General features: G+C 51.0%; 1 protein-coding gene across 1 annotated transcript in view; it reads right to left on the bottom strand.

Moving 5' to 3' along the window:
* Positions 1 to 208: 208 nt before the first annotated feature.
* The window catches only part of DSCAM (DS cell adhesion molecule), a 664279-nt gene continuing 638882 nt past the window's right edge, over positions 209 to 25605 (bottom strand). The window contains exons 32-34 of the mRNA XM_032462442.1: positions 17551 to 17748; positions 15915 to 16217; positions 209 to 1226 (exon numbers count right to left, since the gene is read on the bottom strand). Coding sequence (XP_032318333.1) covers positions 874 to 1226; positions 15915 to 16217; positions 17551 to 17748 — 854 coding nt within the window. The 3' untranslated portion in view covers positions 209 to 873. The remainder of the gene's footprint in view (positions 1227 to 15914; positions 16218 to 17550; positions 17749 to 25605) is intronic.

Raw genomic sequence — 25605 nt, 5'->3', positions numbered from 1 at the left:
TAGCCTGCCAACTCCTGGTCGAGCCAGAAGGCCAGGCGTCACTGGAGACAAGGGCAGCACGTGGGGGCGGGGTTAGGATACACGCCAGCCCCTCGTTAAGACTGGGACCCAGCGCACCTTCTGGGCCCCTCCCCGCCATCCCGGGCCGCTCGGGGTCTCGGTACCCTCTCTGCTCTGGGTTCAGCCCTGCTGTTTGCAGACACAGCATCCCTGGGAAGGGGACCCAGTGATCAGCAGGAGACGAGAGAAGCAGACATGGAAATAAAGGCCGACCACCTTTTCTTTTTTATTTCGCTTAGACAAAATGCAAAGAGTATCTCATTAAATTAAAAAATAAACCAAAAAGAAAACCAAATTGACCCCCCTACCCCTTCACTGACGCCACTCATCCTAAGTAACAACAGAAGAAGGTCAAACTGAGGACCCCGCTTCTAACGGGAAAGACAGGTGTGCAAACGAGACTAAAGCTGCCCCGCCCCCAAATCAATGTCCCCTGTAAATTCACAAAGCGGGTAAATTTTTTTTCCTGTTTTCTCTCTTGAATCTTGTGTGATAGAACCTCCAGTCAGAAGGTTTAATGAGTCCCCCATGCACTTTGTAGAAAATCAGTAAAAATGCAATAGCCTGTGAAGATCATAAAACTGGACTCTTTCCCAAAAAATCAGATGCCCAGGCGGATGGAGCTCACACTCAGACAGAAAAAAGGCAGGAGAGTCTTTGCACTGTCTGTGGCTTTTCAGTATTTTCTCTTTTTTTTTTAATATATTTTGGCAATTTTCTTTCATTATAAATATTGGAATTCCGTAAAAAAAAGGTAGCTTTGATTGAATTCTTTAAATCGTATGTACAACCGCTGTCCAGCCATGCTGTCTGTTATACCAAGGTGTAGGATTTTGCGTAGGGATTGTTGCCTTTCAAGTGGCCCCGCGAGTCCAGCAGGGATTCCTGGGAGCTGCTCATTTTGGCCGCCTGTCCCAGCTCCGCCCCTTCCCGCTGAGGTAATGTGGCCACGGCCCCCTGCTGCCACTGCTGTCCCTCCCGGGCGGAGGACGTGGAGGCGGCGGCTTCCATGGGGATGGGCTCGAGGACCGTGGGGCGCTTCAGGGTCCGACTTTTCTGAGGCTCCAAGCACGCCTGCCCTAAACTCAGGTCCCTGCTGGTGCCTGGACCACTTCGGTTCAACAAGAAGTCCATTCGAAGGTAGGGAGGCAAATGTATGAGGTCGCCTGGAAAGAGACACACAGGGTGAGTCGGCATCTTCACACGGTAAATGGGCGCCGGGGGCCCCTGGGCACACGTGGTGGGCCGCTCAGGGTTTAGAGGTGGGACTGTCACAGCACCTGCGTGCAAGTCCCGAGGCCCCTGTCAGAGCTCCTGCCCGCCATCGTCCTCATGGCTCTCCCACTGGACACAGGAAGAGCTGGCTTTTCTATGGCACATTCAGTTAAGCTCTTAAACGTCAGAGTTTAACCAGAGCAAGAGAGGTCACAAGAGCCTTTGAAACCCCACCAGGGGAAGAAAAACATACATCAAAGGCAACAGCGCACACTGGCTATAAACTGCTAGACCAAACCCTGCGTGTGGCGGCAGGTGCTCGGCAGAGCGCGGGGCTCAAGGAGGGGGGCACGGATGCCGAGGAACAGAGGGTGGAGGGCCGGCTCGAGCCTCAGCACTTCCACGGGCCATGCAGCCTGGACCGCCACTTAGTCATGGTTTCCACGACTGCTTTTGGTGGAATCGGAGAGCACGTGGCCTCCTTCCTGGGCTTTCCCTGCCTGCTAAATGGCTCGTACCTCTTCTGTTTCAGTTAGTGCCATGTACAGAGAGACAAGAACAGCTTAGACCTAAGTATTAGGGTTTCTGCTTCCTTCTCAGGACCTCTCACTTCGGCATCCATGGTCCCAGGCAAAGGCACCCTCTTCAGGAGAACTCACTGTGGGGTGAGAGGCTGGCGAGCAGACTCCAGCTGTGGCCCCGGACGCCGAGGCTATCTGTCCTCGGGGCTGCTCCCTGCACTACCTGACATGACAGGGTCTCCTGATGCCCGTCCCCCACCCGGTGCAGGATTTCTCCATGAGGGATTTGCTCAGGGCATCTCCATCATCCCAGCCGCAGGCTGCAGCCTCCTCAGCAGGGTCTTGCCGCTGAGGGTCCCCCTGCCCACTCCTTCCCTCCCTTTCTCCTCTCGCAGGTGTCACACCTTGTGTCATGGTCTGTGGGCCCTCCTTGCCTGCTCCTGCTGTAACTAAGCTGAACCCTGTGGGGCCTTCCTGGGACAGACTGCCCCCCTCCCCACTGTGTCCTCTGCCTGCCTCTTGTTTATAGAAAAACTTCAGCCTTCTAGGCCTTCCCTGAGTTCCAAAGGACAGATTTAATCAGAAAAATAAGAAAATGCAGAAAGGAAGGAAAATAGGCAAGCAAGACAAAATAAGAATAGTTTAGTCATTAAACAAAAGTGAAGGGCCTTTAGCTTCTCCTCAAGGATATAGATAATATTCTGGGCCATATCTTTGAGCTGTTTTCCAGATACTAAAACCCACACCAGGTGGAAGTTAACTGTATGCTGCCCACCAGCATGTAGACTCCAGACCAGGTGGAAACAGAATGTTGATGCTGCTGACTCCCAAGTACCTCACCAGCAGCCGATCAGAAGACTGTCCACCAGCTGATCACAGACCCCAGACCCTCTCCTCAGCACAGAGCCCCTTCCTCTTTTCCCTACAGAATCTCCCAGCAAAAGCTGGAGAAGGGGGAGCTGGTTCTTTGGGACATGAGTCCACCTTCTTCCCAGGACTGTCAGCTTCCTCAGTAAAGCTGTCTTTCCTTTAACCTAATACTTGTCTCTCAGTGTGGGATTCTTGAACAAAAAGCAGCAGAACCTGAGTTCAGTAACACTGCTACCTCTTTCTTTATTCTGCACAAGAATCTGCCCCCACCCCCAATCCCCTGCAGAGCTGATCTGTCTTGGCATCTGCTTCTTGGAAAATCAACTGGCACAGCTGCCATCACCATCAACTACTGAAACTGTTCTTTTGAAGTTCAACTATGACTTCTTTTTTAATGATTACATCACCTTTACTTACACTCATAACACTTTCTATGCTATATTCACTAATTTATATCTATAATTAGGGCTTGTTAATAAAGTATCATGCCATCAGAAAGCACAGGGCACAATGTTTGCAAAGGTAAAATAGCGTAATTCTGTCCTGATTCAACTATGACCTCTAATTGTCACATTCAGTGGTTTCTTCTTGGTCCTCACCAACTTGTAGCCCCGACATTTCACGCCGTTGATCTTTTGTTCTTGGGCCTCCAGCTTCCACGGCACTGTGCGCTCCCACATCTCTTCCTACATCTCTGACTGCCACCTGTCACTCTCCTTTCCTGGACCCTGCCCTCCATCCATCCTCTAAGACAGGGTTTTCTCCTCCATCCATCCTCTAAGACAGGGTTTTCCCAGTAGCCTGTGCTCAGCCCTCCAGGAGCTGCATCATCCCATTACGAATAGCTCTCATATCCATCTTTTCCATTTTGCTCTCTCTCCTGAGCCCTAGACTTGAATTTCAGATGCTTTGCTAGATATTTCTACATGAATGCCCATCATGAATTTTAAATGCCACAGTCTACCAACCCAGTTAATGAAGGCCTACCCAGACTCCCAAACTCATCCCCAAGTGCCTTTTTCTCCCTATCTTTTAAAAAGCCATCCTCATCTTCCCAGAAATTAATACTTGAATCCTCAGTGCTCTCACTGACACCTCCCTCTCCAGGTTACTTGTACTTGCAAAATATCTCTTGATTCCTTTTCGTTACCATCTTTATGACCCTGGTTCAAGGCTTTAACACATCTCATCAGCCCCCCGTAATGCATGAGTGCAATCAGGGCCCAGCTGCTGGACACAGGTTGCAAACGACATCCCCCAGGTTTGAGGTGGACTGAAGCCTGGATCCGACCCTCGGGCACTTTTGGAATAGACTGTGATCATCCCGCAGCCCAGTGCATCCCACCGGCCTCACTTCGAGATGCATGCAGACAAGGGGTATTTGTGCAGCACGCTGGGGTGAACGCAGGGGGATCTTCCTGGTCATGGTGGGGGCTGAGAGCCTCACCACCTTGGCTCACCTGTCCCTCCCTTGTGGCATAGTTGGTGAGCAGCTGTGGTGAGAAAACAGGTTGGGGGCTTACAGTCCCGGAGTCAAGAGCCGAGGTAGGAGGATGTGCAGGCAGGGGAGCCAGGACGACGGTCTGAGCTGGGAGGACGTCCACGGGAAGTGAGAGGGAGGGAAACCGTGAGGGCGGAGGAGGCGCAGGGCACTGGCCGCAGAACTGAGGACAAGCAGGGCCGGGGGAAGGGAGGGAGGGGCAGGGACGACTCCCTGCCAGGTTTCAAGCTTAGGGAACTGGATGGACTGTTCATTCCCTACGAAGCACTGCCAGGAGAAAGATCTTGTTTTGGTGGAAAAAGAGAATGGTTCGGACATGCTGAGTTAGACGTGGGTGGGGACACCCCAGAGGAGCTATCCAGTGGGCACGTCAGGCTTAATAACGTGTCTAAGGCAGAACTCATTCCTTCACTTTCTGACTCTAGAATAACTGGCAATTCCAGGTTCCTTTGCTTCAGAATGTTCCCTGCTTTCCTCACTGTTGCTCACGCCTGCCTCAGCCGGGCCTTTTGTGGGGGACAAGGGCCCTCCTGTGCCGGGCAGGGCTGCCCGTGGCTGGCTGTGCTAACAAAGTAGTGAAGTTCAGACAGTAACTGAAACCCCAGAGCTTCTGAAAATTCAAGCTGACTCATGGAATGGGAATAACCATTTAAACAGAAGGGAGAGACTGCTCAGTGGTACAGGAAAACCAGAAACAAAAGCAAGACAGGCTGAGAAACTACTGAAAAAATGCACACGCACAGTTTGAATGAGCACAAGAATCTTCAAAATGCTTGACTTCTCTTCAGATTTATTCTCCTCCCAGGGTACGAGGAACGATGACTTCATTTTGGGGAAATTTACCAAGCTGACGTCTGCGTCCTTGCATCCCACTGCGATGTCACTGGGGATTTACGATGCAAGAATCCACTTAGCATTTTCCTGTTGGCTTTCTCAGAATGTCTGTAACCCACCAAGCGATAGTGAGTAATTATAGGATTTTATTAATTTTTTTTGCATGTTATTTCACTAAAAGGGCCCCAGCAACGTCTGGGATTTGGCTCACTGAAATCACAGATACTCTGACTCAACGGTGGCTTCATACAGTGAACTGGATCAAAGGAAAACCCAGTAACAAATTCCTTGGCAATAATTTGGCTGTAACACTCTTAGAGAAAGAAATGATGTGACTTGGCATTACTGTGAAATGGGTTTTGGCAATGTGATATAGCTGGACTTCGGCTTAGGAAGGATGGTGGCATTAAGGTTATCATTACAGACTCCAGGGTTGAAGGTCTGCGTATGCTTGCTTTGTGTATTAGCTTTAGTCTTGAGAAGTAAAAGTATTTAATATTTAAAAGCAAAACCTTATGTCCCTAAAGCACTTCATGACGGCATTGAAAATTACGTGTCTTTGTTTATGGGAGTGATGTACATTCTTCAACCTTCCCTCTCGAGGGGTAATTGTTTACAAACAAATATCATGAAAGCATTAACAGAGATGTCATTAAAAATAAACTGAAAAATTCTTTCATAGTGTGAAGAATATTTTTTGTATATGAATCTATTACATCCTAACTTACTGATTTTGAAATTTGTGGATTTTTATAAATCCAATTTCCTAAAAGCGATGATCTGTCTTTAGTCTAAGTCCAATAAACAAATTAATTTGCTCTTTATTTATTTACATAACTAATATTATTTTTTAAATCATTTTGTCCAAATGATTGAGAAAATGTGGAAGGCATTTATCTCCAGGGTTATTTTAAAATATAGGTCAAGAGAGCCCGGAGAGCCATATGCTGCTTCTGAGACTCAGCTGAACCCCGAGCACTTGACCTGTCTGTAATCCACAGATTTAGGAAGGAGTCTAGCCCAGCAACTCCCCACTGAACGAACAGGGCTTATTAAGCCCCGAAAAGGCAACAGCATCTTGGCCTCAGCTGCCTTGCAGGATGCTCAGGTGTTAGACTGGATGGAACAAAGGTGTTTGTGGTTCTCCTGCACCACTGGAGCCCACGCGGGCTGCCCGCTGCCTGCAGGGGCTCTCACTTCACACCGAGTGATCGAGGTGGTGCCGGCAGCTGGGAAAGCTCGGTGAGAGCTGGAAATCCTTAATCATGGAGAGAAGCTCGGCACCACGTCTTTACACCCAAGGGCGTCCACGTTTGCTTGTGGCACGTCTGCCCAGCACCCCGAATACTCAGTGTCTCTGAGAGATCCGCTTTTTCACGCAAAGCTTTATTAAGTCGTATGAGGCTCTAATTAGCTCCTTTCAACAGTGTATGTTTTTTGATTGGCGCCCAAAGTAGCCCTTTCAAGTGTGTGAATTCTGCAAGCGAGCTCCCTTAATAATTCACGCACTCAGGCGGGAGAAAGCGCCGGAACAGTCGGTGGGGAGTGCTGTTCAGTAGAGGCATTTTATGGCCATTAAACCCCGATCCTTTGTGCTACTCCCAGTGCCAGTGCGGAGGCTGGATTCTCAAATCGTCTGTCTATCGTGTGTTCTTTGACGTCTACAGACGCCGAGACAGCCGTGCCCGGGTGACGCCGGACAGAGAACTGAAGTGAGACACTGCGGTGACAATCTCTCCCGCCTGAACAGGCAGACACAGGGCGCACGGGCTTTTCTCACCCTCCCTGCCCCGCATCTGCCTATTTTTCACGGGAGAGGCTGAACAATGCTTCTGACAGTGATGACTAAGAGGAGTCCGGACGACACCGCCGCACTGCATCTGACTGGTGTAAGTCTGGGCTCGGTTTCCTTATTCATAAAGTGGGACTAAGACCGGAGCCCACCGCGGAGGGCGGAGGTGAGGCCTTAGTTATCAGACGCACGTGGAAGTCTCACCGGCGGACGTCTAGCATGTCAGTGGGTCTGCAGTTATGGGAATGAGCTGGGAACTTTTCTTTTGACCTTAATTTCTGTCTTTTATGGGTTGATTAGTGCCCCCCACCAAAATAGGTCCATATCCTGACCCTCAGAATCTGTGAACGTGACCTTATTTGGAGAAAGGGTCTTTGTAGATGTAATTAAGTGAAGGATCTTGAGATGAGATCACCTGAATTGAAGGTGGGCTCTGAGTCCAATGGCAAGTGCCCCTATTCTTTAAAAAGCAGAGGGAGATTTGAGACACAAAGAGGGGAGGAGGCCACGTGGGGTGGAGGCAGAGGTTGGAGGGATGTGGCCACGAGCCAAGGCCCATCAGAGCCAGCAGAAGACAGGAAGGGGTTCTTCCTAGAATTTCTGGAGAGCGTGCCTCCCCAGCCCGCAAGTCGCACCCTTCGCCACAGCCTGCCAGAGCCCAGGCCCCGCTCTGACTCATGCCTGGAAGGGTGACAGGTGATTTAGCTATTTCCATGTTATGCCTTATTATTTGACGTAATGGTCCATTTCTCATCCTCCTGTCACTGCCTTCTGGGAACTTTCGGTGCCATTAATATCCCCCAAAATTCAGACTGAAGTCAGCATCGATTTCTCCCTTTGTCCCTAACCGCTTTGCTCACTGGTGCCTGGCCTCCGGCCCTGAACCAGCACGGATACCCCGGCCATCCCACGTCCACGCTCAGAGCTAGCCGCTCTCCGGCAGGGGGCCTTCCAGCCCTGCTCAGCCTGCTTATGTGAAAACTGCTGTATCAAACATGCCTCTTTTTAGCTGAAAACCAGGAGGCTCCTCCTTCCTATCAGGAAAGCAAAATGTCCTGAACTTTCTCAGTCTATTCAGACCCACATGCAAGGCTTGAATGAGTTTTAGCTTCGGAAGAAGACTGGCAAAGTCAACACTGAGACAGAATGAGAATGGGTCAGTTCAGAAAGCCTGTCGTAGATGCACATTCCCTGAGTCTGGCTCAGGCTCTGCCACCTGCCACTGGGGAAAGAAAGTCTTCGGTCTAGAATAGTCTCAGCTGAGAGCAATTTTGCCCCCCAGGGGGCACGTGGCCATGTCTGAAGGCTTCTTTGGATGTCAGGGTTGGTGAGACGGCTGCTACTGTCTTCTAGACAGAGGCCAGGGGTCCACTGGTCAACATCACACAAGGCACAGGCCAGCCCCGCACCACCATTGCCCAAAAGAATCACCCCATCCTGAATATTAATGGCGCTCCTGTTGAGAAAACCTGGTTTAGATGATCCAAGTTCCTAACTCCAAGTGGATCTTTATTTCACTTTAATTTTCCTTGAAAAGTGTCAGGTTCAATTAGAAGAAGGAACAGTACCCCTCTGCCTCTTCTAGACCACAAGGAATTACGGCCCCAGTTCTTTAGGGGAGAAAGTAAGGGACCGGCCCGATGGAGCAGCAGTTAGAAGGTCCGAGCCTGGCCTTACCTGACGAGGTGGGAGCTTAGAGCAACGGGAGGGGCACGGGTGGGAGACGGCTGAGCTTTGCCTCCCTCTGCCTCCAGGAGTTCCGTGACCCCTTCGCGTTTCAGTTCTCATCTCTAGTCAAGGGAAACAGGCATGATGATTTCCAGCGAAAGCCTTTAAGCCTAAAAGAATTTTTGTTAGGCACTGAACTATCTGGTTTGTGAGAACAGGTCAGGCACCTCTGCGTTCGGAATGGGGTTAAGTAAAGAATGAACAAATGCATTTCTGGGAGCCTAAAGTCCCAGGGGGCATGGCAGCAGCCTCCCCCCTGCGGTGCAATTCCTGGTTAGTCAGCAACCGTGCAGACAGGTGCATGCGTTCACAAAACGTCGTGCAGAGTGGAAATGCAGCAGCGTCCCCATGGGCTTCCGTCTCCTCCGGGGACACATCAAAAAGAACTTTCATCAACTTCTAACAAGGTCTGCGATCTCTGCTTGGATGGAGCTGGATACTGATGCAAAAGTGAGAAGCCAAGGATGCTTCCTCGAGTTCTAGCAATTTCCATAAAAACCACAGAGATCAGACTGGCAAAGACACTACAGTATCAAAGAGCCCGTCACAGAGGGGAGCGTGGCGTCCGCCCACGCCGGAGGCTGACAGGATCTAACACTTTCCCAGTTTAATATTAATGTTGCAGCTTGGTAATGAAAACCTGTAAACAGAACTCTCTCGGTAAATGCATCTTCACTCCCAAATGGCCCCCAGGAAAAACTCTAAATAAGTGATGTGAGATGGATATCGAGGTCCGTGTCCGCGGGCTCAGTTACGGCTCTTGGCTCGTCCCAGGGAGACTGCGTGCATTTTAAGAGCTCGTTGGTGTGATCCTCCCCCTCCCTCGCTGGTGAACTTTGAAAACTACACTGAGGTATGCAGCAGGCCTTTGTGCTTGGTGTGCTCCCCATTCTTCTGAAATTGAGTCTTTCTGAATAAAAAGTGGGATTGGAAAATCTGCTCAGAACGTGGGCAAGTGGAGAACTCGCCAGCGGGGATTTCGGAGCTCCTCGTGGGTAAGGGTCCATGAGGTTCAAAGCCAGCTCCAGCTCCCACGTGAGATGCCCCGGGACCCACACACTGGGTGCCCCCGAGGAGGACCCCTGGGGGGACTTGTACCTGCTCAGCCACGAGGCTGGCAGCCCCATCTCGATCACCCTGCGTGTCACCCCACAGGAGGCCTGAGGGAGCTGGAGAGAGGATTCCAGGCAGGGGAAATCAATGTTTAGGAGGCCAGAGAGTCGGAGCTCGGAGAGCAGGGATCAGATGTCGAGGAGGACGAAGCTGGCCTACCAAGAGCCCCCGAGGTCTCTACCCAGAAAGCAGTGGGTAGGCAAGGAAGGAATTTTAAAAAACTTTTTTTAATGAAGGGACTGGGGATTGAACCCAGGACCTTGTGCGTGCCAAGCATGCGCTCTGCCACTGAGCTGCACCCCACAGAAGGGACTTCAACACGAGGGGCTGGACTACATTGCTTGAATCCCGGTTTGCTGCGTCCCCGCCTGGGAGCAGGACGCACTGGAGCTTGGCGCCAGCCGCACCCACACGGGACCGCGGTGAGAGGCTGCCCTCTGCGCTCTACTTCCTTCCTTCTGTACCTTCTCAGGACCTTCAGGTTGCTCCGGCTTACCGTGACATCCCACCAGGCTGTGGCGGGGGGGGGGGGGGGAGGAGCCCCTGTCTTCCATAAGCTGGGCTTTGTCTTGTTTCTCGGACCTCCTCGGTTTTCTGTCTTGTGTCTTTGGGACCCTTTGTCTTCTGTCTATGGCACTACATGCTATTCTGGTTAAAATAAGGAGCCTGCTAGAGGGGGTGGCTTAATGCCTCTGATGTCTTAGGGTGATACCTGGAGTGGCATCTTTTACAGAGAAGATACTCGCTAGAGGTGGGTTGAGTAAGTGGGTGTATTACACTCGTGTTTGGACGGGGCATCTGGAGACGCAGCGCACTTGCAGGCAGGCGGTGAGCCTCTGCTGGGCATCCGTACGCCGCCCTGGAGTGCAGAGCTGCCTTCTGGTCACACAGCAGGACACAGGTGGCCATCCTGCCCTTCGTCACGGCCCAGGCCCCCTCCTCACCTTCCACCACCTTCTGCAGCAATGGGAGCTGAACCTTGATACATCAACCGAGGGAAACAGCAAGCCACCTACAGGCTCAGAAGCCAGAGCCAAGGCGGTCGGAATGAAAGGTGGGGGTGGGAAGGGAGGAACTGGGGGTTTGAGGTTTGCAGACACTAACTACTATGTATAAACTAGATAAACAATGAGTTTATACTGTGTAGCACAGGGAGCTATATTCAATATCTTATAGTAACTTATGGTTAAAAAGCACACGAAAACGAATAAATGTACGTCCCTATATGACTGAAGTACTGTGCTGTACACCAGAAATTGATACAACATTGTAAACTGACTATACTTCAATAAAAATATTTTTAAAAAAGAGAATGAGAGAGCAAATCTCTGTGTAGCTGGGGCTGCAGCAATAAAACAGCGGGAGCACGAAGTCGGCTCGGGGCTTCGGGGCTGTAAGCAGGCGGGGGCGACAGGCAGGCGGGCTGACAGTTCCAAGCCTGGGACCCTCGGAACAAGTCCTGCCATCGCTTTATGTGTCTGAGGGACATCGACAAAGAACAGACTAAAATTACAGACGGGTCCTTAAGAAGACAAAATTGCCAACGCGCATCGGGGAGGCTTGGTTTTCTAGCAGGAAGCCAGCTGGAATGGGCACATTCAAATGTTTAGGTCGACCTAGAGCTGCGTGAATAGCAATATTCAAAGGCGCTTCATGGCCCCAGGTCCTTCTAAGTTTAACTTCTAACTTTAGGTGGGACTGTTAGAAAGTTTCACTTTTGGCAGCTCAGAGGGAACTCCCCTTCTGTGATGGGGATGCCAAGTTCATTACTATCCGCCTTTCTCTCCGCTCCTCCCTTGGCCTGGACCACTGGCCCTCAGGGGCTCCCCTCCCCCCGCCCCCCGCGACTGACTGCCGATCACTCCTGTCTCCACTCCCGTCTCCAAAACGCCTCCTGCCAGACTTCATCCCCCTCCTCGGTTTACTTCTCTTCCCAGCACCGACCATGATCTGAAACAATATTACCTGTTTACTGGGTTAGTGTCTGGCACCCCCCAGGAATATAAGCTCCTTCCAAGTGGGGTCTTTGTGAATTTTGCCTACTGTTGACTCCCCGGCTCTGACAGCAGGGCCAGTCCTGGAATGGGCGCCAGGAAGCGCACACTGAGGGCGAGGGGAGCAGGGACGGTGTGGGGGGAGGAGCAGGGCCGTGTCTAGAAGGCGGAGGCCAGGGGAACACAGCAGCGTGCGGTGTGCGCGCATGCGTGTGTGTGCGTGACTGTGTGTGCAGGCATCCAAGATAGTTGCACATGAGACCCTTGCCGTAGCTCTTGGAATCACATTCATGACAGAAATTTCAAAATTGAATTTTAACGATGTGCCAAGAAGAGAAGGAGGATGTAAGCCCCTCATGGGGGTGGGGGCAGCCCCCGACCCAAGGAGAAAAAGAAAGAAGGAATATTCTTGCTTGAAGGGAAGGGGTGTGACACTTGGGTCCTGAGGTGGGAGCCCTGCACCCGTTTACCTGCCAGGAGCGGAGCTCAAGTCCTCAGGTGGTGAGGGAGATGCAGGTAGGGGAGGGGGTCGCTTGGCAGTGAAGCTCTGTGGATCATTCTGATTCATGAGCCAACAGGAGAGCCACGCAGGCTTCGAGGGGAGAAGAGCACGTCACGAGGACAGCTGAGAGCAAGGCCAGCCTTTGTGGGGGTGTGACCTGAGCAGAGGTCCGCTGGGCCTTCGGTGGGGGAGGGGGGCTGCCTCTCACTCCTCTCTCTTCTCTTCTGTTAAACACACACACCCAGAAGAGCATGAGGCATGGGACGACTGGATCCTAAAATTAAAATTCCAAACTGCTTTGCATAACTGGTTGTTCAGAGAAGCAGCAAGTTGGCGGCAGGCGGTGGCCACTTCCAGCTGGAACACCTCAGCCACGTTCATGGTGGTGGGGCTGCGGGCTGAGGTGCAGGTGTTTAAGGCTGGGGTCCCAGGGTCTAAGTGCAGAGATCTCATGGGCAGGTGCTTCTCCTGTTGCTGGCGGGGCCAGGCTGTATTAGGTTGCGTATTTGAAGCTTTAAATTGATTTAAGCAGCTCCCTGCAGTGGCAGCTTGACTGCACAGGATAAGCGTCATGAATAAAGAAGGAGCAGTAACCCAAGAACGTGAGACACTGGCTCCAGGTGCTCCCCGAAACCGAGAGAGGGACGGGCGTCAGAGAATCAGAGCATCAGAGCCACCTTGACCAAGAGGAAAAGAAGCTGCTAAACCTTCCAGCTATTTCTCAGGGGAACAGTTTTGTTTGTTTGTTTACTATGTTTTTTGTTTTTAAAGACGGAAAGAGTCTCGCCTTAGGGAAGAAAACAAATCACATGACTGGTATTGTATTTAAAATCCACTAGTCCTAGAAAGGCAGCTGATTCAAAATTCAGGTGTTGTTAAAAATCTAAAGCTGGATTCTGACGCCTGCCTTGGTACGAGCTGTCCACATTTCATGGCGAGCTCTTCCCCATCTGTGGAAGAGATTTCCTTTCAACTTCAGAGCAAGAATAGAAAATAAATCCCTTTGTTTCAAGTTAGGCTGGAAGAGGGCATAGACCTAAAGATACTCTTGCATTTTCCTCAAAATTTCTAACCATTGCAGTATGTGAACCGATTGGCCAATCTTGCCATCACAATCATGATACATTCATTTATTCAATAGCGTTTATGAAGCACCAAGTATGTATCAGACACAGTGTTAGGAGTCTATGTTCAGCACCATTATGTCAGTTAAAAATATTTCTTGAGCACTCACCCTGCTGACAGGTGTCTGCTAGACTCCGGGAGAGAAATACGGAGGTAACTAAGATACATTTCCTATTTTTTCAAAGTCACAAACTGGCCAAGTTCATTTAACTTAACCCCATTCACAGAGAATTTAGAAGTGTGAGACTGTGAAGGAAAAAAAAAAAGATCACAGAAGACGGAGAATTGATGGCGAGGAGAAGGAGTCCAGAGATCTGGACGGCTGACAGCACTCAGAACACAAGGAGCTGCAGGTAAGACTGGCGTGAGAGCCCCGCTCAGGGGACCGCTGGCCGGGGCACAGCCTCCAGCCAGCAGGACGGGAAACTGTGACTTGGGGTCTCGTGCTAAACTCCGTTCTGTTGTAAAGGAGCAAAACAAAGGCTTCCAGAAGGACGAACTAGTTTTCTAAAAGCATATCAAACGTCCAATAATAATACAGCCCTCTAGAGCGGACAAAACAAAGGCTGTCGGCATTGGAAGTCACACGGATTTAAAATCTTACTCAGACCTAAAGATGAAAACCATTTTAGTCTAAATAGAATCTTAAGACAGTCTTTTGTATCTCACTTAGCTGTGATCTTTCTGTTCCCACGGATCCAGGCAACAATGTCATGGGACTCGCTCACACATTTTTTTCAATATGAGTTGAACGACACGCCATCCAAAGGAAGCAGACTTTAATGACGTCAAGGTCTGCGCGCAGGACGGACGTTTGGCCCAGGGGATCATGCTCTGCCAGCGGGGGTGTGGCCCGTGCCTCCGATGGTAGCGTGAAGGACAGACTGGGAGGCCCACAAATGAGGTGGATGCTCTCCAGCAATCCGTGGCCACGGAAGGTAAATAAACCAAAGAAGGAAGGAGACGGGGGGGCCGGCAGCACGTCTGCCAAGCATCATGGGAGTCACCGTGGGAGCTCTGACAACAGGTAAAGGAGGCAGCGACTAAGGCTGGGGATGCCCGCACCCGGCGACCTACAGCTCACACAAGACCCCGATGGCGGGTGCTGATGGGACGCCCATTTCACAGATGGGGCAACTGCAGCCCAGCGAGACTAAACAACATGCTCGCGGGCACCCTTTCTCCTCTCTGGCCTTCCTCGCCCTCAAGCTGCATAGCCACAAAAAGCCATGGCATTTATCCTCCGTTTTCTGCATCTGCCTTGCAAATAAACGCCAACAACCAACAGTACTTGAATGCAAACACCCCACAAGTAACGACTCGTCCCCTTCCCGAGGAGAGGGACAGCATGGAAATAAATGAAGCCATCATTCTTTATTGTCTGTGGGCAGGGATCTTGGCTTGGTTTGGAAGATTAGTTGCCAGATAGACAATTCTTATTTTATGTATTTTTATGCATTTATAAAGCTCATTGCCGCTTGGCCGTATGCCATAAACCCCAAAGGGACCTTGGTAATTTAAAAAGAAGATAAATTTTTTAAATGGAACCTGTATGGTGGTTCAGAAAATGGGGACAAAGAGAGAAATAAAACTGGAGTCAACAAGAACGGATAGGCCGGTGCACGAAGCCAAGCCTACAGGCGGGTATTTCAGGGCTACGAAGAAAAAGCGATCCTTCAGACGAGACCCACAGCCCAGGCTGCAGCGGGGTGGACCCGACCTAAAGATGTGCTTTATTTGCCCCGCGCGATGGTTTGCAAATATCCGAGCAAACACTCAAAAACTACGAGTCTCCATCTAAAACCCAAATTTCTGCTTCTCTGGAGAAACTCGCTCGTCCTCGGCCCCACTTGGGATCAGCCAGCGGAGCTGCTAGAGTCCTCTTCCTCTAGATGGTCACTGACTCTTGAATTGTCCCTGTCTCCACCCCTCCCTCCACCTCCCTCCCCTTCCTCTTCGCTCATTTACATGATCTGCCAGGCCCTGCAGGTCTTAGAGTTGGCAGCTCCCACCCACACACCCAGAATACTCAAGGCAGAGACCAAACTACTGCTTTTCCCAACATTAGCCATTTACGGTCACTTGGGGTCACTCTGCGAAGCCAAGTCCCAAAGGCTGGCTCACTGGCGAGACTGCTCTCCTTCTGAAACCCTCAGGCCCCCACATTGTTGACGCTTCTCTCACTGAGCGGTAGAGAGCTCCCTCTCTAGAATCTGGGCTGCCTAGGGCAGAAGTGATGGGTCAGTGTCCAGGCCCTGCCTGAAGAAACTGGCAGTTTCCACTGTCTCTTGGGACGTTGGCTCCTAGAACTGAGTCACCATGACGTGAGGAAGCATGAGCCACCTCGCAGAGAAGCCCCTCTAGGGACGCTGTGCCCAGCACCGACTCTCTATGTGAGTGAGCTATTTTGAAAGTGGCTCCTGCAGCCCTAACTGAACCCCGCTGTGACACTGCTGGAACCGAGATGAGCATCCCCACGAAGCCCAGGCTGAATTTCTGATTCATAAACAAAATCAGTGATTGCTGTTGCCGTGTGCTTTGGGGGCACGGTTCTTTACGCAGCATGGGGCAAACAGAACACCAAGGGCTCTCACAGAGGACCGGTGGGAGTTGGGAAGACGCGCTTCCCTTGACAGTGGTCTGCGCAGCCTCGTCTCACCTGGCCGATGCGCCTTTGGAACCGCCATGTTCATCACTCGTCCTGCATCCTGAGGTTTGGGGGGAGATGCAGTGAACCTGCAGATCCCCGACTCTGAAGGGGTGCTGGAGGTCAGGCTGTCTGTGTACTCGTTTGTCCCTGCCGTCAACTGCTCGGAGGATGTGTCTGATATGAAGCACTCCGTGATGGTGAACTTGGCGTGCCGCAGCTGTTCCTCCATCTTGGCGTGCTCGTAGGCCCTGGCCAGCTCCTCGTACGTGGAGGAGGCACTCTCTGTGGAGACCATGCTGCTTCGTGCCCGATCTGTGCGGGCGGCGGTGGGGGGAGAGAAAACAAGGCAGGGGGTTTGTCAGCCCAGGTCTGCACTGACCGGTGGCTCTCTGGGGCTTGGGGCGCTCTGTCCCCGGACACCATGCGACCCTGCAGGACTCCCGGGTCTTTGTCTGAGGACTGCCTTTGTCACCGTGAGGCAAGCTTCTTGAGACTCAGCAAAGTGGCCTCAGGGTGTCAACTGAATCCCTGGAGTCAGAGGTCCCCAGCCGGGGACATACCCTGGGATCAGGAAGACACTCCCCTGGCAAAGTTCTGCCTCTAGATAAGACAACGGGGAGCCAGCGTAAATGAACTGCAGTGCCCCCTCCACCCCCCGCTCTGTCTCGCGAGTCCACTCGGACCCCAGAGCATCATTCATTCGGCGGGGAGGCCGCGAGCTCTGCGCTCAGCTGCTCAGGCCTCCGCGTGGCGGGAAGACGCAGTGATGGTCAGACGTGAAGCTGTGAACTGCAGGGAAACTGGCCCCTGGGCAGAAGTCCCCAGACCCCGGCTCCTCCTTTGTGTCTGCCACCGTTTCTGGGGCCCAGAAAACAGCCCGGGAGATGAATCTCTGCCTTGTAAGCTCACTAAAAAGTTCTCAAGTCACCTCTGTGGAACTCTGAGCTTCTTGTAACAGAAGTAACTGGCATAAAAATAAACGTACGTGGTGACACCCCACCTCTGGAAGACTATTTTTGAAGTATATCCTCCAGAACAAAAGAAAACGAGTATTCAAGCTCCCTACAGCTATTAAGTTGAGATATAATTTCTTTTCAAAATTTAAAGTTTGGTTGGGGAGGGAGGGTCACCCAGTGCTACACTCAGGCTGTCTCCTCTCCAGAGTGAAATCTGGCTGGTGGCTGGCAGAGACGAGGTGACTTACCTTGTCATCAGCCCTTGTTTAACAGTCAAATGGCTCAGCCACATCCCCTAGAGAGGGGGCCGTGACCTTGTCATGTAACTTCAAGTGCAGCGTCTTCATTCTGGAGGTGGCAGCGGGGCAGACGCCCTCAGGGTATAATCAGAATGATTGTAACCATGTGGGAGAACATTAAGACATTTCTGTGTTTTTCTCAGCAGGGCAGGAACTAAAAGGGGGGAGAGCACATGGGTCTGAGATTCGGGACGCCTGCAGAATAGATTCCCTTGGTTCTGTCTGCAGAATTCACCAGGCCCTGGACATCACCACTGCTGTACAGTGGCATTGGTAACTGTTAAGCACCTAACAATTTGAAAGTGGCCTTGAAAGGGAATAGGTGGGGGGCCCTGAGGCCCAGGGTGGGCCTTGCTCGTCCCAGGAGAGGAGGAGGCATGCAGACCCTACCTGTGTCTTGTGAGGGGCTGACGCTGTAACTGTCACTCTCCTTGTCCATCGACCCCGCAGCCCTGGGCGTTGGCAGCCTCCAGTCAGTGGTGAGGGTGTGTGTCGACACGGTGGGGTGGGGTCTGTTGAGAGTCCACTGGCTGGCGTATCGGTTTCTCGCCGTGGGCCCAGCCTTTGCGTTCCTCCTAGTGGTGGGATCTGGAAGGAACCAGAACAGGGTCTGTCTTTGTCTCTAGGCAGGTGGTGAGCCGTGATCAAGGTGCTGAGTGGGGTGCTCCCAACCCAGCCCTGTGACCCACCCAGCAGGTGGCTTCCTCCAGGAAGCCCTCCATGACTGCCCCTTTCTCTTATGGTCGGCCTGAAACATTCACGTGATACCTAAACACTTAACCCAGCCCTGTAGGGAAAGAATGTTCCATTTGGACTCAGGGAGTTACAGATTTGAGTCTTGCTCTTGGCTTTGAATAGTTTCATGACCCCCTCATATCACTTCCTGAGAATCACCACCTTCTGTCCAAGGAGGGAGTTAGGCCAAATACGCTCTCAGGTGGTTTCCTTTCTACGGTTTTGCCTGAAGGGGTTGAACTGTGTCCCCCAGATGAGATGCGCACATCCTATCCCCAGTACCTCAGACTTGCAATCTCGCTTGCAAATAGGGTCATTGCAGATGTAATTAGTTCAGATGAGGTCAGACTGGGGTCAGGTGGGTCCTGGAGCGAGCACGCCTGGTGTCCTCACAAGACAAGGAGATAGACCAGGGAGGAGGGAGCCGTGGGGTGATGGAGGCAGAGGCTGGAGTGCGGCAGCTGCAGGCCGATGCACCTGCAAGACTGCGGGCCACTGCCGCAGACTAGGAAGAGGCAGAGATGGGCCCGCCCCTGCAGGTTTCGGAGGGGGCATGGCCCTGTTGACACCTTGACTTTGGACTTCTGGCTAGCAGAACTGTGCAAAAACAAATTTCTGTTCTTTTAAGCCACCCAGTTTGTAGGATTTTGCTATAGCAGCTACAGGAAAGTAAGCAGGTGTCTCCTGAATGTATTGTCTTGTATTTACTCATTGCCTTTTATTCAGCAATTAAACTGCAAGTTCCTGGAGCAGGAGGAAGAGAGATCTCTAATCTCTCTGCATATGGTAGCATCTCTTCAATGGACTTGTCCGAACCTGGACAAAGACTTGGGTTATTCAGTGTGGGGAGCAAAGGGTTAATGCGTCTCTGGCTCTCACAGGTCCACCATCTTCAGAAACACACAGGTTTCTGGAAACAGAGGCGGGAGCCAGATGGGTTTCACGGTCTCTAAACCTGGAACCAGAGACAACAGGTCAATGGCGTGGATTGGGTTCTTAGCTCAACTCCTTGCTGAGCTAAGAAAAAAGATGTTCCAACAGCACAGAATGTTGGACACTGGAGTGGACGATCTTGCCTTTTCTGGAACTCTGTAGAGAAGGGGAGAGGCTCAGTTACCTGGAATGATTTTTCTGGGGATCCAGCCCAAAGGCCACATAAGGTCCTAGATACTTCTCTTCCACTTTGGAATTTGCTGCTTTTCATAGAGGAATTTTATGCAACAATATTTCAGTATGATTGGGCCACTTCTGAACACAGCAGCCTCTACTGACTGCTTACTAATAATTGGATTTCAAAAGAACAAAATCGAGAGGGCCGGCCCATAGCCTTATTACCCAGACTCAATTATGTGTGTTTATGAGCCTGAAAGTCTCTCCTGGGGACGGGGGCAAGGGTTACATCCTTGGATCATCCCGCAGAGCCTGCTGCAACCCCCGGCACAGAGCCCCCTGGGTGAACAGCTCAGGGTCACTCACAGATGAGGCAATGGAAGCTCAGAGAGGAGAAATGACACAGCTGTTAAGTGATAAAAATGGAGCTCAGGACTCCACCTGTCGGTTCAGAGATTACCCATTACTTGGCTGTAAGCATCCTCACGCCTGACATCTAAGTGTCCTAGTACAGGGTCTGCAGACCCTCACTCGTTTATAATTCCATGTTGGGTCATGGGAGGCAGACGCTTGAACATCATGGAGTGACTTTCTTTTTAAATGGAGGATTTTCCTTTTTGCAAGTTTCTAGTTATTGGACTTTGAACCTAATCCATCATTCGACAATCCTGGAGAGAGGCATTCACATGGCAGCCAAATCAATATATTTTAAGATTTCCTGGTTCATCAAAATGCACCGCCTTGGTGCATAATTCTCCGGGGCATTGATTTTTAAGACATATTTCATCCGTTACTTGCAAAATTCCACGGAAGACTTTATTGGAAGACTTTTTTTTTGCCTTGATTAGAATGTAAATGAGTTATGCTAGAACGCCAAGCTCTCTGGACAGCAAGGTATGAATGATAATTGGGTTTCTCTGCTGAAATGCTGAGAGAGAGAGATCCTCAAAGAGATAGAAAAACATTCGCCTGGGTGGAGGCTAAGTGCCCTCCAGGCGCTGCCGCCCGCCCGGTAAGTGGAGCTTAAACAGGGGAGCTTGTTATTTACATGCTAATGAATCTTTTCCAGAAAACCACCCAGTCCCTTACATAAGTTTTCAGGGTTCTCATTTTTATTCTTCTTTAAGTTTCTTATAACTACAGCTGTGAATCAGGTTTGCTCCCGGCGTGGATGCTTGTGAAAGAGGGGGTCAGACTGATAGTCCCACTTCAGGGACACAATTTCCTCAAACTCGCCAAACCCTCAGGACTGCGTCCCTCCTGCCCCGCTCGCCCACCAGTGGTGCGGCCGCGGCTTTCACGCGGACGGCCCTGTCCCGCCGAGATCACCCTGTTTGGAAAGTTTCATGATCAAGTTGCAAGTTTCAGCCTCTACTCAGGCCGGAAACCTTCTCATTAATTTTGTTCATGACCCCTGTTTTTCCTCGATGAGGACAGATTTACCAGCAGCCTGATAGCGCTGGGAAAGGAGGCCACGGTATTACCTGCTGTTCGTTCTGCTCTAAGCAAGCATCGTAGGCGCAAAGCTGTCTCAGTGGGTAGAATATTTGAGGAGTTGACACATTTGTTTTTTTAATAATCAGATTTTTTGGAGCTGTTTTGTACCTGAACTGAACTTTTCTGGGACAGCAGCTCAAATAAAACTGTTACTTGGACGGCATCGGCAGCCTCCTTTTTGGACCTTACAGGTAAATCCATTAACCAAATAAATGCTGGGGTTTACTGCCCCCGGGGGGAAAGTATTATTTGGGTCCCCAACATTCTAATATAAATAAAATTTAGTGATGAGGCATCATGCTTGCTAAACAGCCAACGAACAGAGGGTGAGTGATATAAATAACTCTTGGCCTTTCAGCCCTGGGTCTGAACCTGAATGAAGCTTCTGCTCATTGAATCAAATTATTTTAATTATCCTGAACTTGGGATAAGAGAGGATTTTGTGGATAATAGGGTTATAAAACATGCCACGTGTACTGTGACGATGGTATTAATCTGCTTTCAGTCTCTGCTGTTGCTTTTCATGTCTTACAGACGCCGAGCCCTCGGATTTGCGTGATGAATTACCAGTTGTCTCGCAGAGAAGATGAAGCCGGCAGGCCTGAACATTCCTATTATTTAATGAGCAAATATTCATCAAGGGCTTATTGTACACCAGACTGTCTTCACCCCATCAGGTATTTTCCTGCAGTATGTCTGGTACCATCTGAGGGGACAGAATATGCATTGTTTTAAAAGTTTCAACAAAAAAGATTTAATCCATGTCGTCAGCTTTCCTTATTTAATATGTATGTAAAGTCTATTATGTCCCTAGATGTCCTTTAAGAAGCGTCAGCCCCGTTTAGAGGCAGCTTGGAGGGGCTGAGAGCAGGGCCTGGGAGCGAGCTGAGTTTGATTCGGTTTCACTGCTCGCTGGCTGTGACCTCATCGATGTGCCCACTTCCTTCATCTCTGAGACTGGGGTGAGGACATCACCCACCACCAGTGCTGCTGGGAGGCAGACATGGGTGAGGCTGGCGGGCTGGGGCCTGCAGGTGTTGGGGGCGCAGTCAGTCTGGGGCTTCGCCCAGGATTCCTGAGTGACAAGCACTTGACAAGGGATGGGACATGTCCTGTTTAATGGGAAGATGGTGACGGGAGATTTGGTAGGTTGATCAGGAAGGCCAGAAACTCAACTTGGAGAGTTAGACAGAAAGATACCCATTAAAGCCCACAAAACTAGATACTAAGGGACACCTGCGATGCTGAAAGGTCTTAACTAGGAGAGCTGGGGAGGATGGAAGCCATGTCCTGCTCACTCTCCAGTCCAGCCCTGTGTAAACCAGGGGTGCTTGGTAAATGCTCTTTGCACGAATGTACGAATGATGAGTGAATGGATGACTTCCAGGAAAATATGACAAAACAAGCCTGGGTCAAATCTAATACTGACCGCTTCACATGTCTTGTACTCTTGCATAATTTGTGAGTAAAAAAGTGGATTCAGTTTCTCCAAAGCAATGATATCACTGATAAGTTTCTGCAAAGTGTCCTGGGAGGAGCTGAGTACATATGAAAAGAGACACGTCTAACTGGGTAAGGAGATACAGACACCCAGGCGGTCAGACGTCTCAGGAAACAGAGAGCAAAGGGGGAAGAAAGGGATTGCCCAACTCCTATTGAAAATTCTAAATATCCTTTCTCTTCCATTCCCTTTGAGACAGGAGGGAAGGGGGCAGGGAAAAACCTTTAAAAGAATGACACAGCCGTTGAGGATACGACCAAAACCAGATAGAACCTACTGGGCCCAAGACGGCGGAAGATTCTACTTCCAGTGGACCTCGAGCTCATTGTAATAATTAGCTGCTAAACGACACTCCTCCAGGCACCCTGACAGCTCCTGGGCGGACCGACGAAAGGCCAAAAAGTGGGCAGGGCCCCACTCCCGGAAACCCTTGCCCCTTCCCCAAAACAGCTGGAACAGTCCCCCACCTGTTAGCCTATGACATCCCCCAGAGCATGGAAACTAGGCACCCTGCCCCCGGGACTGCCCTCCCTTCTGAGACGGACCACATTCTGCCCACGGAGTGTGCATTTCTCTAATAAACTTGGCCTTCACTTTACTGTGGCTCGCTCTCGAATTCTTTCCTGCTCAAAGCCAAGGACCCTCTGGTCAGGGCACATCCCAGGGACACACCTGAGACCTGGGACATGGCTATCCTCTCACGCCTCGTTTTCCTGTAACATCTTACTCTTACTTCAGAAGCTGAAGTCAGGCAGTACTTAAATGTATTTACTGAAGGTCCACTGTGTGTTGGACCCTGTGGCAGGAGCTGGGGACACTGGCGTGAGTAGAACCCCAGCTTCCGAGTGCGCCCTAACCCACAGGAGGGACGAGAAGTGGCTAGAGCCAAGGACACAGCCGAGGCGGGAGCTCCCACAGGCTGAAGGAGAGGAGCAGCACATCACTGTTACTTCTCCCATCCTCGTGCTTAGAATTTTTGCAACTCTTTGGCAAAGTAATGAAATGCTTAGAAACGTAACTTCTACGATGCAATCATTCCAGTGTGCAAACAACATATTTTAAGTGTTCTCCTTAAAAATAAAAAATTTTAATAATAAAAAGTTAATTTATTAGCCCTGGTTTGGAGCCCAAGTGTCTGTACTTTGAAAAGCTTCCCGGGTTGTTCTGATGTACTGTTGGCACCGAGAACCACCAGTATATACAGAGGAAAATACAAGACCAGAGGGAAAAAACTCCTACAATAACCACATATTACAACAGAAGAATGTCTTCTGTAGCTGAGGAAACAGACCATGCATGGATCTCTGCAAATGCGCCAGATCGCAGTGAGAGGGACCTGTTCCAGGGGACAGAGGTGACACCGGGGCAACACCTGGGCACAGGTGACAAGCTCTGGGGCACCAGAAGCAAGCAGCGGACTGGGCTTCCGAAAGCGCAAGGCTTCAGCCTCCGGGATAACCTGCTGGGGGCGAGACACGCACCGTTTCTGCTTCCAAATAAAAAACGCAGTGCTCTTAGACCCTCACAATGCGGTTTTCAAGGAATTGCTGATGAACAAATGATCCCAGAGATCTTTTCCTAACGGAGAAAGTTCTGCAGATGCTAAATGAATAACTCTATTTTTTTTTGGAACTAGAGACTGAAGCTCAAATTTGAGTAGATTCGCCTTGTGTTTGTAAACATTATTTCAGTTCATCACAAATGAAAGCAGCACCATTCTACAGGCTGTAGCTGTTTCCATGGGATGTGACCGTCGCAAACCCCGGGCGAGCGCCCCAACCTGCTCAGATGGAATGGAAACGTGTCACTTCTGCCTGCAAGGTCCAGGGCGAGGTCCTACCAGCCCAGGGCGGCCGGGTCTCTGGCCCATCCTCACCCCCTTCCCCCTCGATCCCTGCACTCTCATCCCACTTCTGTCCCCAAAATGCCTTAGGTCTCCCTCCCAATCCTTCTGCCTGGCAGGCCGGCTCCCGCTGGTGACGCAGGCCGTGGCTCACACCTTCTCCGCCGTGCAGGTCTTCCCGGAGCCTCAGACTGAAGCAGCGCCGCCCACGGTCCCCCCGCCCCGCGGACTCTCCGTCACATCAGTCTGTTCTATTTTTCCCTAGTACAAACTGATAACCGATAAATGCTTCCGTTTCTTATTTAAGGTTTGGCTTCCTCCACTGAGATGCAGTGAATGTCTCTCTGCGCCTTGTGAGGTACCCCCATCGACTGAGCACCGGAGCCACATGGAAAGTCATTCCTTAATAAACACTTCTGAGTTTGAATGAAGGAATTCTTAACGTGCCCCAAGCACGCTCACACCCCTGGAGCCATGAGAGAGACACCTCCACGCCCCTTCCGTCGGCCTCGGGCCTGCCACACACCTCCCCCTGGCTGGACTTCTGCCTGTGGCTCGGACGCCGGTCTCTGCGGGTTTTCTGAACGGCCGTCACGTCGGCCTTCCCTCTGCTCTGGGGCCGACGGCGCGGCCGGAAGGCTCCCCGGGCTGGGGCGTCGCGGCCCCTCTCTGGCCTTCACTACTTATGACCAGCCTCTGTGTGTTTCTCCGCTCACTCAGCGTGGACAGGGATGTGGAAAGGCACTTCCTTTCACCTGGCGGGAAGGACTGATGTGACGGGAGCCCGGCAAGCTGGAGGGCTTCCATGTGGCAGCCCTGAAGGGGAGCAGACACGGTTCCTGGGGTTCTGTGTGACACACGTCTAACCCCTGGGGAAGCGTTTCTCAGCGAGGGGTCCAGGCCACCAGCACAGAATCACCCAGGGTGGCTGTTACAGTGCAGATTCCCGGCACCCACTCTAGACCAAGAGGATCAGACTCCCTAGGGGTGGAGGCCTGGAATGAGTGTTTTAAACACGCACCGGGGTAATTCCGCTGCACACAGAAGACTGGGAGCCAGCTACCTGGCGCATCTGTCCTGTTTTCTCTGCCTCTTTTTTCTTCTCCTGCTAATGTCTCCATTAACTTCCGCTCTGACTGGGACAAAGGAAGGCCGAGGTCAACGATCCATCCATCCATCCAAGTCCCCTGGGGTCTCGAATCTTTCCCTGGCTTTACGGCAGTAAGTGGCTCAGAAACCCAGCAGCGCAGCGTCCTGAAGCAGCCAGAAGCAGCCCAGGCAGCTCGGGATGGAAAAGACAGCTGCCGGAGAATGCCAGGGACCTCGGAGCAGTGTTTAAGAGCAAGGCTCTCGGTCCTACACTGCCTCTTCGCAAGCAAATCCTCACTGACACCACATTTATGTCTTCAGAATGGACTCATGTCACCAAAGAAGGGAGGAGGTGAGGTTACACAGAGGGGAGGACTGAGAGACGCCTTTAGAGAGTTCTTGAAAACAGTTTTCAAGTGAATTTCAGTGACTGCAGAACTGTTTTTCTACAGAGCGTGGTGGTATTCAGGAACCAACCCATTTGTTGCATAAACCTCAGTGCACTTTACAAACGCTTCCTAAGTCAGACATTGTAAAGAACAGCCGTCAATGGTATAATATTTACTTTTCTAATTATAGTGCTCTAAGAATGTAAGTTTTTGCAAAGAGAGTGATTAATGATTTAAAAGCTAGACATCAAAGCTTCCCAAAAGATAATCATCGGGACCTA

The sequence above is a fragment of the Camelus ferus genome, chromosome 1, assembly GCF_009834535.1.
Source record: "Camelus ferus isolate YT-003-E chromosome 1, BCGSAC_Cfer_1.0, whole genome shotgun sequence".
Taxonomy (NCBI): Eukaryota; Metazoa; Chordata; class Mammalia; order Artiodactyla; family Camelidae; genus Camelus; species Camelus ferus.
This window is presented reverse-complemented; position numbering and strand designations above follow the sequence as displayed.